Source organism: Macaca fascicularis, chromosome 14 (genome assembly GCF_037993035.2).
Source record: "Macaca fascicularis isolate 582-1 chromosome 14, T2T-MFA8v1.1".
Taxonomy (NCBI): Eukaryota; Metazoa; Chordata; class Mammalia; order Primates; family Cercopithecidae; genus Macaca; species Macaca fascicularis.
The window spans coordinates 82,701,534-82,715,768 of NC_088388.1; the positions used below are offsets into that span (position 1 = coordinate 82,701,534).

General features: G+C 39.4%; 1 protein-coding gene and 1 long non-coding RNA gene across 46 annotated transcripts in view; one reads left to right on the forward strand and one right to left on the reverse strand.

Moving 5' to 3' along the window:
- DLG2 (discs large MAGUK scaffold protein 2) overlaps positions 1-14,235 on the reverse strand; it is a 2,233,585-nt gene that overhangs the window by 264,016 nt on the left and 1,955,334 nt on the right. For 5 of the 45 annotated variants that reach the window (XM_074014956.1, XM_045370191.3, XM_074014954.1 and 2 more), the window contains exon 1: positions 5,390-5,489. The exons of the other annotated variants lie outside the window; for them this stretch is intronic. In XM_074014956.1, the coding sequence (XP_073871057.1) occupies positions 5,390-5,426 (37 nt within the window). In that variant the 5' untranslated portion in view covers positions 5,427-5,489. Of the gene's footprint in view, positions 1-5,389; positions 5,490-14,235 lie in introns of those variants that run through there. 45 annotated transcript variants of the gene reach the window in all.
- Positions 5,344-5,986, forward strand: LOC135967087 (uncharacterized). The gene is made up of 2 exons (XR_010580949.2): positions 5,344-5,561; positions 5,725-5,986. It is a non-coding gene; the product is annotated as an uncharacterized lncRNA (long non-coding RNA).

A 14,235-nucleotide genomic window follows, 5' to 3' on the forward strand; every position in this document is an offset into this window, starting at 1 on the left:
GTGAAGGCCTCAGGGTGCTTCCACTCCTGGCAAAAGGGGAAGGTTAGCAGGAATGTGCAGAAGTCCAACAGTGAGAAAGGAGGTAAGGCGGAAGTAGGTTCCAGGCCCTTTTTGGCAACCAGCTCTGTAGGAATTTACTCAGTGACGGCCAGGGAGGGCATTAATCTATTCATGAGGGATCTGCCTCTGGGACCCAAACACCCACATTAGGCCCTACGTCCAACAGTGGGAGCAAATTACAACAAGAAGTTTGGCAGGGGAAAGTATCAAAACTATAGCAGGAGGTGTTCCAAAAGAATTTGAGGGACTGACTCTATAAAGAATATAATACAGGTTATTAATCATCAATGACAGTCAATAAGGAGACAGGGGGAAAACACCAGTCTTAGCCTTGGTTCCCGAAAAGTTATCCAGACAAACAGACTGGATAACTTCCATCAAGGTGAATCTGTATATTACACACTATCTCCACATCCAGAACTCTTGTATACTGTGAACCAGAAAATCTTAGCAAAAAGAATGAGTTTCAGCCGGGTGCAGTGGCTCATGCCTGTAATCCCAGCACTTTGGGAGGCTGAGGAGGGCGGATCACCTGAGGTCAGGAGCTCAAGACCAACCTGTTCAAAATGGCAAAACCCTGTCTCTGCTAAAAATACAAAAAATTAGCTGAGCATGGTGGCTTGTGCCTATAGTTCCAGCTACTTGGGAGGCTGAGACACAAGAATCGCTTGAACTCAGGAGGCAGAGTTGCAGTGAGCCAAAATGACGCCACTGCACTCCAGCCTGGGTGACAGAGTGAGACTCTGTCTCAAATAAATAAATAAATAAATAAATAAATAAATAAATAAAGTTCACTTAAGTTATGTAAGTTATGCCTGAGAAGCTAAAATCATTTCTGTTTCTCAAGGTTTTCCACTACAAAAGGTACTCCGAGTGTATTGTGTTCTTTACCTTTTTCAAGATTCTCAAAAGCCCAGGGAAATAATAATTATAACCTACAGATGGAGAAACGAGGTTCTAAAAGCTTCATAGGCTCAGTAAAGACTATGTAAAGTCACTTGGGAAAGCTCACAGAGCTAAGAAGTGATGATCCCTCTCTTAACCCATATCTGACAGAGCTAATGCTGGTAACCACTACACTGTAAACACTTACATGTCTCCAGAATTCACAGTCCATCTTGAAAATAAACACATTGAAATGAAAGAGTAAGTAAAGTTTAGGATTATCTTTGACTCCTTCTTCAGCCCTCCCTAACTTTATTATTATTCTTCTTTTAATTACCAGATTTTAGAACAGTGAGAGTAGGGCCAGGGAAGACTGTTCTCTAACTGAAGAACCCTCTCTTCTGCTACTCACCAGATCTGAAAAGCCCTTGTGAAGGCAGCATTTGAGAGAACTTCTCTGCCACATGCTGATTCCTCTCACCGAGAGAAGATACCAACCTACCCTGGGAGCCTGAGAGCTCTTTGAGTATCTGTGGATGAATCAACTAATCTGATTAATTGTTTTCAGAGGTGGGGAGCTGGGTAGTGAGGAAGGGAAAATTTTGATGAGAAAGAAACTGGGCCTTTAGCACATGAAATATGAGGCTCAGAATTTAATGACTTGTTCAAAGTGAGATTTTAACAGACATGCTTTAACCAGCTATTTTGGACATCTTATACAGGCCAGAAGAGAAGGGGGATAGCAGTTGGCCAAGTTATAAGGACACGTATAAGGACACTATAAGACTGCAAACCAGATGAGTGTGAATGTACAAGTTAAGTAATTCATTTAACAGATCCTTACTATTGAGTAACTATAGACATTTTTTATTTGTGTGGTTCCAACATGCATGAATTTTCATTATCATGATTTAATGGAGTAGTTCCAATCCCCCAACAACAAAATTCAAACTTTAGCTACTATAATATATTAACTATGAGTGATTGCATAAGGCACAAACTTGTTACTAGCTCTTCAATTCACAAATCTCTACACAATAACACATGCGCATCATCATCAGTGACTCATGTCAATTCTCTCAAGGTCTGTCAGTGACTGGTCACTGAGTACCTGCTATTCACTTCACAACACACACACAGTAAAGCATACTTGTTTTGCCTCCTTTTCTCCAGTGATAAATCCATATGACATTTTACAAAAATGGATAATTCAAAGAGGGACTTTGTCAGCCATGAGGAAAGCACAGCAATAAAATAAAAAGTTATAATGCTGTAAGTGAAATTTAGATGTGACAACGAATTATAGAAGATATAGCTGACCATGGGAATGTCGACCTCAACACTCATTGAGAAATTCCACAAATGAAGCCAGAGGAACTTAGTGAAGGTAAACTTATGAACATAAATAAAGAAGAAGATATAAAGGATGAAAATGTACCAGAGAATATGATATTGGCCAAAAACTTCACATTAAAGAACTCTTGTAGGTATTTCAAAACACAAAATGCAAAGGATAAAAGGTTGCCGAATGATTAGAAAAAAGTGTGCCAATTTGCCAAGGCATACAAAAAATACTTGCTCTGTATCACAAGTTATACGACTGACAAGAAGAAAAGGCAAGTACTATTCAAACTACTCTTTTTTTTTTTACAAAGAAATAAAATAATTAAATTTTCACTGTTTCTAATATTTTAAAGAACAGCATACTAAGAAAATGTTATTTTACTATTTTTTATTTCCCTATATATCTAACAAAAAGATAATTTGTAACATTTTGACAAAAAACTGGAAAGTTTATGGGTCAATCATAGTTTTTCTCATAGATCATTATGGTTTCATCCTTATGGTCTCCCACTACCATGCAAAGTAAGAATTTTCCTGTTTTAAGTGCCAAGCATAAGACATGGTCCCTACCCTCATGGTGGTCTTACAGCAACAATTATTTCTAAAAATCTGTGATTGTTCTATGTTTAATGAGGGTGCCAGCCTATCTCAAGGCACTCATAAAGGCTGTAGAGGAGTTGTGGGAAGTAAATTTGGTAGGGGATATGGAGAAAGTAGCAAAGGAAGTACTGATGGGGGTGAGTTCCAAGTCTGAGGAAAATGCAAATCTCTCTAGTCCAGCCAGTTTACCTCCTCACCTCCAGAGGCAGGGTGGGGAGTGACTCTGGGCTGGTTTTTAAACTAGCTGCCAACTGCTCAGCTGTAATGCCAGATACATATTAATTGCCAACAGAATGCAGAGACACAGGTTCAAGTTCCTTCTCAAAAGTAATACAGAAACTTGAAATGTTAACAAGTGCCACCCTCGGCCAACTTAGGTGAATAAACTTTCTTAAAATCAGTACAAAATGTTTGAATTCTAGTCTCTTAGTCCCTAAAGTCACAGAAATGCAAAGAAGCATCAGGGGCTGCGACAATATATGTTCTTAAGGAAATACAGTTATAGCAGCATATGAAATGACACATCTGGATTTATGAGCAGCAATGATTTTTAAGTCCAGAATACATATTATATTGCACTATTTTTCCATCATAAAACATTTAAAAAAATTTTATTTATGGCCCCTACCAAGGAAGATGTGTGGCTATGTTATATGCATGCAGATGCAATTAGGAACAAAGCTATTAAGAGGCAGAAGTTTCCTTAGGATTCATCTTGTCCAACTTCTCATTTAAAAAACAACAAAATGGCCAGGGGTGGTGACTCACACCTGCAATTCCAGCACTTTGGGAGGCCAAGGAGGGCAGATCATTTGAGGTTAGAAGTTCGAGACCAGCCTGGCCAACATGGTGAAACCCCATCTCTACTAAAATATAAATATTAGCTGGGCATGGGGGTGGGCACCTGTAATCCCAGGTACTCAGGAGGCTGAGGCAGAAGAATTGCTTGGACCCAGGAAGTGGAGGTTGCAGTGAGCTGACATCGCACCACTGCACTACAGCCTGGGCAACAGAGCGAAACTCTCTCTCAAAAAAAAAAAATAAATAAAATATTAAATTAAAAACAACAAAACAACAAATGAGGTGAATTTAGTCTAGGGAGGCCAACTGCCTAGCTCCACAGTCAGATTCCTGCATCATAATAACAATAGCCGACACTGAGTATTAGTTTGTGCTGGGTGCAATGCTGAGGGTTTTACAGAAGAAGCATTATCTTGGGGGGCCAGACATGGTGGCTCACACCTGTAATCACAGCACTTTGGGAGGCCAAGGCAGGCAGATCACCTGAGGTCAGGAGTTTGAGACTCCTGTGAAGTCTCTACCAAAAAATACATGGTGAAACCCCGTCTCTACCAAAAAATACAAAAATTAGCCAGGCATGGTGGCACATGCCCGTAGTCCCAGTTACTCAGGAGGCTGAGGTGAGAGAATCACTTGAACCTGGGAGGCGGAGGTTGCAGTGAGCCAAGACCACGCCACTACACTCCAGCCTGGGTGAAAGAGTGAGATCCCATCTCAAAAAAATAAATACATAAATAAAAATAAGAAGCATGATCCTCAGAAATTATAAAATAGTTACTACTACCATTTTCATTTTACAGGCTTATGTTATTCAGCTAACCACGAGAGAGCTGGGATTTGAATTCAGGCAGAATAATCTGAGCTGACATTCTTAACTATGAAACTATGATTGTTAAAAATTACCCTTTCTAGTTACTTAACTATGTGGCCCAAAATAAGGTAACTATGCCCCCTGGAGGATGTTACAGTCTAGCTTTCCATATACTACTACTAATGTTTAAACAACCACCAGAATGTAATACCCATTTCACAGATAAGAAAACTGAATGTGTAAAATAAAATGGTTTCCCAAGGTTGTACAGTTTATGATTGGTGAAAGCAGAATTCAACATTCAAGTATGTCTGGTTCTTTCACACACGTAAGCCTGCCTCCCTGGATTAGAACTAGGCTCTCCCGAAGCAGGCTCTCTGGTTTCTATTTGAACAGGACTTCCATACATTAAATACCTAATATGAAATCAATGTGGATCCAGGTATTGCTGGAACCAATTTAAATCTAAGGCAAATATTTCACATTCCTTAATCAATCTCTCTCTCCGTGTGTGTGTGTGTGTGTGTGTGTGTGAGAGAGAGAGAGAGAGAGAGAATATCAAGAGTCTAGCAGTTCACATGAGATAGTCTTACTGAAGAGGCCGGTGGTAAATCAAACTCAGAGTGTGATTTTGAGGTTGCATTTAGGTGACGGAAGAGAAAAATTCACTGATTGTTGTTCTCCCAGAACACAGATAGCAACAGACATGAAAACAGAGCCACCGTAGAAAATGCCTGCAAGCAGAGGTTACTAACAAATGGCAGGGAAAGGCTGTTCTAGGAATGAAAGGGAGGAGAATCTGCTGCCCTCTTTTCATTTTACTGGCCACACCTCCCCAACATGGTCTGCCAAGAGAAACGGGTCTGAGAAAAGCAGCATGATTCTCACCACAGCTCTTTAGCAAGTTTCCAGGGGTTTTCAGCATAGCAGGCAGCTGCTTCCCAAATTCAGCTCTGTTCCCTCCTCCTGGTTGAGCTGCTTCGTGTATAAACTCCGCCCGGCCAGCACACACCTCCTGACGCTCTTGAGTGGTGGCCAAAGCCTGTTAGGAGTGAAGCAGGTAGGTCCACCTTCCCAGGTTAGTGGCAGAGCTAGTTTAAGATGCTTTGCAACACAAAAAGCCCAATTTAAAAGATGGGATTATTTTCTCCTTTTAAACGCTGTAACCAATCACTTTCCAGATGTTGGCTATCTCGCTCACCTCTTTTTCTCTCTCTTCTCAGTTAAAAAGGCTTAGTCCTGGAAAAGTAGAGGAGGTGAAAACCTGCCTGGGGAGGCTGCTGAAGGACGCCAGGAAGAATTCTTATCTCCAAATTCGATCCTACCTCCCAGCTAGCTGCTGGTGTTTGAAATTCCAACTCTGAAGTGTTAGTCTGGTATCTCCTTTTAAAATGTAGAAGAGAGTAAACAAAGTTTTTCACAGCGTTGTGTTAATTCTTCAGCTGCGGGCTGGAATCTGCTGGCTCCCCTTAGGCAGGAAATGCCTGCTTAAATCGTCCCTTAGGTGGGAAGAAAATTCAAAAAGGGAAGGTTTATGGAGGCGGACTTTCACTAATTTCACCTTTTTGCGTGGCAAAACCAAGTCAAGAAATAAGGTCCTCTCAATCTGAAAAGTTAATCTTTGTCTTCATTTAATTTGAACCAGGAAAACCTCTAATGCCAACATCAAGACTTTGTTAGTTAAAGCTTTTCTTAATATTTTAGGATGAATAGCTAAAACTTGGAAATCAGGACAATTTAGATTCCTTCCTAAAACCATTTTCCAGGTACGCTTAAGGACTTTTGTTTTGATTTGTACTATATATGCATTTGAAGCCAAGGCACAGATACTGATATTTATGTTTTAATGGTTGGCCATTTGATTAAGTGGAGCTCAGACATTTTCACTTTCCTTCTCAATATTGATTATCATTGCAGTTCAGTTTAACAAGGCACTATTTCCCAGCGCTATCTACTGCTACCCAAATCAGCTGTGGTGGTCACCATGGTAACCACCCACTCCTTTTTCCCTGTTATTTCATTTTTAACACTTAAAGAGCAGTGCACAGGCTAAAAAACCCTGTGGGAGAAAAAAAAAAAAAAACTCAAATAGGAGTCAATCAAACTCACCTGAGATGCAGAGTCATCTAAGTGTAAATGTTTTGTTTTATTTTTTAAAAGTCAGTTGTGAATATATTCAACAGAAACAAATGATCACTAGGAAAACAACACTGAAGGGTTGGATCTGCTCATTGCCTGGAGACTAAAAACATTTTAAAAGTGTTTTTTAGGGATAAAATGGGGTTAACACTAACATTTCTAACTAATCTTGACACAAGGTCTTCCTTGATGGGATTGAAAGCTGTGGAAGTCTCCGGGGTTTTAGGTTAAATCATAAAACTAAACAAGGTCTGTTTAAACCACACCTACAGGCTTGAGATTGTATTTTTCTATATGAATTTCCTTCCCTCCCCACACAAAAATATTAGGAGAAAAGTTTTTTAAAAAGAACTTTCTTTCAAAGCAGTATTTTGCTCATTTATTTTATGATTGGTTATTGAGTCTGCCAATCATAGGACTAAATGACAAGGGGGTATGGGAAATCAGATGAGTCACTGAGCCAGGCAGGAAGGTAGGTATTCAATCAAATCCCCCAAAAAGATAAGGGCTGCACAACTGTAGACCTGTAGACCATCTCTCTGTTAAACACAGGTATTGACCATTGTCAAACAGGTCAGCCACAAGTGGAAGCTAATCTTGACGGCAAGTCAGTTACTGCAGACCCTGTGAGACATCAGATCTGCCTACAAACAAACAAACAAACAAACAAACAAACAAAAACAGTGCATTGAGGAGTATCATGAAGAGTCTCTGTTTCCCTGCAGGCATCCTGATAGCATGCCCCTTTTGGCTCCTAGAAAGACAGTAATGACCCATTCAGCTGGACACTCTCTTCCTGCCCATAAATGTCTGTTGCATCTAAGACAGCTGTCTTACCTCTTTCCAACCACCATCATGGATAAAAAATAATTGAAAATGATTCTCCCACCATTGCAAAATGATTCTACTACTTCTAGTAGAGAACTTCTGGTTTTCAGGGATCAGGACCCTCCAGTTCCTCTGCTCACTGAAGTTGAGATTCTGTGTTGTTTTAACAGTATAAGAGCAGCTCCTATCATTTTTCAAACTGAACAAGCTTATTTTCATAGCCTCTACATAGTCTACATAGATAATTTTATTCAACACGATCAACAATCCACTCATTCACTGGTTGAGATTGCCTAGGGACAGATTTTGAGGGTGATGCCAGTAAGTAAGTCATAAGGGACCTCCTAAACAGACAGGAGACTTGAGGGACCCAGGGTTTCAGGATCTGTCCTATGTGGAGGCTACAGTGATTGTTGATTGTTGTTCACAGTCATTATCAGCTGGTCCCTCTCCACCTTCCACTCCCCATCACCCAAGGCTAATGTGGTGCACAGGGGAGAGGTTTATAGGGAAAACTCAGTGGAATCAGGTGCAACAGGATGCCCTTGGACTGTGAGTAATACAAATATTGACATCTGGAAAGCCTGGAAGAGTCACTATCATTTGGCTCCCCTTTGACTTCTGCTGGCCACCTCTTCCTTCCCAAAAGTTCCCAGGATTTCTTTGTGACTTTTCCAAAGCTCCCAGGATTTCTTTGTGACTTTTCCAAAGCTCCCTGCTTCCTATTCTATTCAAAAGTCTTTCCAATTCTAATATATTCCATGTAAAATATAAAATGGGTGGAGTGGATGGAGTGCAAAGCTATCAGATTTGTTATTTGATTTAAAGTTTATGACTAGGGAACATGGAGAGTTGGTTCTAGTCCAACCTCAGACAAATCCACTTTGGTGATTTTAGTCAAATCATTTTCACTTGGCTTTTTCATCTGTCAAACTATATGTTTAGTGAGATCAAACAAAAGGAAGTTCTCTGTAAAGTTAAAAGTTTAGTTCAAATTTCAGAGACCACAGAACTATTACACAGCTGAAGTCATACTATAGATTGGAAAGTTCAGTCAAATTCATGGATTTTACAGGGCATAAAGTCTTTGGTTAGTGGTATCACAATTCTAGTGATATGAACTAGAATCTTCAGCCTCAAAACTCCACATATAATTAAGCACCAAATCCCATTAATTTTACCTCCAAAATGTCTCTCTACTCTGTATGTGCCTCTGTTGCCACTGCCACTGTCATGAATGCTGCTCTCTCCAAACTTGTTCCTTCCCTCTTATGTCACGTTCCCTTAGTGCATTAGCCACACCAGCAGTCAGAGGACTCTTTCTAAAATGCTCACCTGATCTTCTCTCTTCTCTGTTCAAATCCATTGCTGACTCCCCATCAACTAGAGCGCAAAGCCCATGTTTTTAGTAAAGCACATAACACCTTCACAATTTTGCTTCCCTATCAGCCTCTCTTCTCACCATCTTCTTCCTAGAAAACTTGGTGACTTTGTACAGACAGCTCTTTCTTCTTTGTTGTACACTCACTTTATTCATTCTTCTAAAACACACTCAAACACTGCTGCCTCTGGGAATCCTTCCAGACCTCACAGACTGAGATAATGACCAACCCACTATTCCTGTAGCATCTCCTATATGCCTCTTATTCCAGCATTTCTCACACCACCTGCAATGTTTTGGATCCTTGCTTGGCTGAAGGTTTCACTGGTATGACCCAGCATAGCATTTCTGATGGCCTGGTTTGAATAACTCAGAAAGGACTTTGCACAAATCCCTGGACACATCTAAGCAGTTCTGGGGCAAGGAGTCATTTTTCCCCTGCTTTCAGTAATGCCATGCTGGCAACACTCTTGTCTTAGACCTGAATCACAGGGCCTTCCTCTTTGAAATAGGTTCAGTTCCTGGGAATCCATTTGGTCCCTGCACTTTAACTTACAACTGAACAGGGATTTAACAGCGCTTATGCCAGTGTTTACAAAACAGTGGTACACAGTTGTCTTGCCGAGGAATAAATTAAGGTTGGTAGAATATTGTTGCCCTGTTTATTATTATTATTATTGCTTCCTTCTATAATGCAGGCATGATTATAAGCATTGTTATTTCCACTAGGTAACTTCCAAGATATGCTACTGTGAAGATATCTTAACAAATTACTTTAGACAATGCTAGGTAAGAAAAAGTTCCACCCAGGAAAGATGTGTGTAAGTCTGTAAAGTATATATTTCTTATTTATGAACTGCTTAACACGCAAAGTTAGAAAGTTTAAATTCTGATGTTTGGACATTCATTGCCACTAAGGATAATATTATAAGTTATTCTGCGACTGACTCTAAATACAACATTTAATGGTGGGGTGGATATCTTTCATTCAAATCTATAGCTAAGGAAGGGAAGTGGACCTTATTAGGCAGAAGTTTCCTGTGGTACTTGTGACAGTTACTGAATGAAAAACAAAGGTAGAGTTTTTCAAAAGCATATTTCAAGCCATACAATCTGTGTGTGGGACAGCCCGAGCCTTCCTGAAAACGAAGTACTCCAAGCTTCCTCAGGTTAATCAAGCCTACTAATGCAGGAATTACTCTTCCTCAGCTGGGCACTTAAACCCTGAGCCTGGAGATAGTACACATGTGGAGGACCTGCCAAAATGGACTATAAATCACATCACTTTGCCTTAAGTGCTTCAAACCAGCCGGACCAGTCTTCACCATTCTCTGTGAGATGAAAAATACAGGATCATAGTTCACATAGGGCTGCAGATGAAATTCTGCAGCAGTCAATTTGGTGAATTGATGAAGGCAGCAGTCAATTCAGTGGAGATTCTAGATATTAGATTCCAGTCTGGGCAAAGTTGAATTGGCAGTCTTTGTGCATCTTAATAATTGAATGTTTTACAGTGAATCTGAGTTGCCCATTTCTATACAGATTCATTTATTGCTAAACGAACATATTACCATTAAAATATATCTTCGTTTAAGAAGAGCGAGCATGATACTTTATACACAATAATGTCAGATCAGAAACCAAGTAACTTGTATCAGAAAAGCAAACCGCTTTATAGAACCAAAAATAAAACAAAACAAAACAAACTTTTTTTTTTTTTAAATTGTAGAAACAATTTGAGTTCACTAAGGAAAAACACAAGAGGTTTTTAAAGAAAAGATATTAGAACAAAATAGATATTACTACGCAGGGTTAATCATTGTATGTTGGTCATTTCCTTCTAGGTGTTTTTTTATGGGTTTTTTTTGTTTTGTTTGTTTTTTTTTTTTTACAATGTTGAGGTCACACTACATCAAAAAAAATGTGCACTTTACTGTTTCATTTGCTGTAATTGCACGCATTTTCCTGTTAATACCTCTTTGTCAGAAGCATTTTAATGACTCCTTAAAATTTCACAGAATACATACATTGTAAATTACTTAAACATTTCCCATTGCTGAAAATTTATAATACAATATTTCAAATTTTAAGAACAGATATTTAAGCTATGATGTATATGATTGTGGGAGACCAGAATATGCCTCCCCAAAATACAAAGAATTACTGAACTAAAGATAATCAAGAGGAAGCAGATGTGGGAAAACTCTCTGCCCTCCATTTTCCTAAAAGCAGCACATAGATTTACAAGGAAAACGGTATCCTCCCCCCATCCCTGCTTTTCTACCAGGGAGAACAAAGGTTAACCACTGAATGCAACTTTGGACCCTCATCAGCCTGGTGATGGTACCAGGAGAATCTACATTAACAAGCTTTACTAACTACCCTTTATCTGCCATTTATTTGCCTTCCTACAAATTGCTCACTGTGCCTGAAGAGACTCAAAGTCCTTTTCCTTCATCTTGTCATTTCTCTAAAAATTTGCTGTTTCTTGTTGAAGATGTTACATAAGCTGAAATTCAAAGCCACTTCTCTGAGAATTACTCATTCCCTGGTCGTCTCCCATGTGCATATGAAACCAGGGGTCTGTTCCAACTAAGAACCTATAGGGGTCATTCTTCCTTTCACAGCATGATTATTTTCAATAAGGGGGCCTTATTAGGTCCCAAATTTTAGATGATGAAACAGAAATTAGCAAGGGTCAAAAACATCTAAATAAAGCTCATTTTATATCTAGGCTAGTGGTTATAAGTGTATTCTTTGAGTTAGTATACGCATCGGCCTTAAGTCCTGGTTCTGCCACTTCCAAGTGGTCCTCTGCGTTATGTAATTTCCCTACCTCAGTTCTCTTTCTTTTTTCTTTTTTAAATTCAGAGATACAAGTGCAGAATGTGAAGGTGTGTTACATAGGTATACATGTGCCATGTTGTTTTGCTGTACCTAGCAACCCATCATCTAGGTTTTAAGCCCCTCATGCATTAGCTATTTGTCCTAATGCTCTCCCTCCCCTCTTCCCCCAACCCCTGACTGGCCCTGGTGTGTCTTGTTCCCCTTCCTGTGTCCCTGTGTTCTCGTTGTTCAGGTTCCACTTATGAGTGAGAACATGTGGTGTTTAATTTTAATTTGCTGAGGATGGTGGCTTCCAGCTTCATCCATGTCCCTGTAAAGGACATGATTTCATTCATTTTTTATGGGTGCATAATATTCCATGGTGTGTATGTACTATATTTTCTTTATCCAGTCTATCATCGATAGGCATTTGGGTTGGTCCCATGTCTTTGCTATTGGAAATAGTGATGCAGTAAACACATGTGTGCTTATGTCTTTACAGTAGAATAATTTACATTCCTTTGGGTATATACCCAGTAATGGGATTGCTGGGTCAAATGATATTTCTGGTTCTAGATCCTTGAGAAGTCACCACACTGTCTTCCACAATGGTTGAACTAATTGACATTCCTACCAACAGTGTAAAAGCATTCCTATTTCTCCACAGCCTTGCCAGCATCTATGGTTTCTTGACTTTTTGATAATTGCCATTCCGGCTGCCTGCCTCAGTTTTCTCATCTGTTAAATGGGAAGAAATGCTATACCACCAGAAAGGGTTATCATTAAATTAGTGCCTTTAAAGCACTTAGTACAGCATTTGCCACACAATAGTCATTTAAATAAATGTTAGCAACTTAGGAACAACTGTCAATGTTATTAGTGCTTTGTTATTATTTGGTATTATTCATAATCATTATTACTAATAATTTGATTTTGCTGAGCCATGGCTATATTGTCAGAAAAGACTGACTGAAATGTACTTACTGATTAATTTTGATCTAATTAGTATGTTAAAAACATGTTCATTTAAGGAGAAAGCCGTTTTGTGTTTTTGGATGTGATTCCAGAAAGCATGTATAGGAAGCTCTTTTAGGGGAAAAACTCAGTTGTGGGTTGGGGAAATAATTAAATTAATTATTTAATTAAAACATACAATCTCACAGTTGGTAGGGTGCTAAAGGGTAATTTTGGGTAACATTCTCCCCTTACTCCAGCCAGATGCCAGGCGACCTTCAACTATTTGTAAATGTCTCTCATGTTGGGGAGCTTAATACCTACCAAGGCAGCTATTATGCTTAGAAATTTAGTTTTATATGGAACCAAAATATGTCTTTGTATAACTTCAACATATTGATAATAAACTTACAGATAACCCTAAACAAGCTTTAACAGTGAATTTTCCATGCAGTGAAATGATGGGGATCACAACCTCTAATGGATTTATTTTGGAATTTAAAAGAAATTGGTGAGAGCCCAAAGAGAATAAAACCAAGAATTCATTACGAAGGCCTTGTGGGTATTTGAGAAGATTTATGTATTCATTATCATGTGTGCTTTCCTGCAAATTAAATAATCTAAAATAAAAGGAAAGCTTAATGATTTTTCTCAAGAAAAAATGTCTAAAGCTAGAATTCTAAAATGGCTCCTTTGAAGTTCAGATGGAAGCTCTTTCATAGTTTCATGCTCCAGCTGGGGAGAGGAAAGGGGGAAGGATGCATTGGGAAACATTTTCGCTGAGGTAGAAAGCTCGTAGCTCGCCTTCTGAGGACATCTACTTCTCCATAACTGAACCACTTTCTGCACAGTAGTGAACACTCAGAAGTATTTAGAAATTGACTCAATGGCTGGATGTGATGGCTCACGCCTGTAATCCCAGAACTTTTGGAGGCTGAGGCGGGCAGATCACTTGAAGTCAGGAGTTTGAGACAAGCCTGGCCAACATGGTGAAACCCCGTCTCTACTAAAAATACAAAAATTACTGGGCATGGTGGCGGGTGCTTGTAATCTCAGCTACTCCGGAGGCTGAGGCAGGAGAATTGCTTGAACCTGGGAGGCAGAGGTTGCAGTGAGCTGAGATCATGCCACTGCACTCCAGCCTGGGCAATGGAGGAAGACTCCATCCCCCCCCCCAAAAAAAAAAAAAGAAAGAAAGAAAAAAGAAATTGACTCAAATGGCAACTCGGGTAAACAAGGAGCTCTGTGAGTCACTAATAAAACCACTCACTAGAACTTAAAATCTCTCAATATTGTATCTCATATCAGGCATGTTTACCTATCATATCACTGAAAAAGCAGGGTTTCTTTGCATAAAGATTAACTAATGTATTTGGTATTTAATTTTCAGTTTCTAGACAGAAGCTGGCAAGTAGCTGGTGTTTAATAGTGCTCAGGTGGCTGCATGAGTGAAAATCCATCCCTGCGAGCCATAAGAAGAAATGCTTAATCCCTCTAATGTCTTGTTACTTCAGTAGCTGCTCAAATATTGGAGGACTGAGACTTACTCTTCTGGCTTCTTCCTCCTCTTTACAATCATCACTTCTCTCTAACTAGCCCAGGCTAA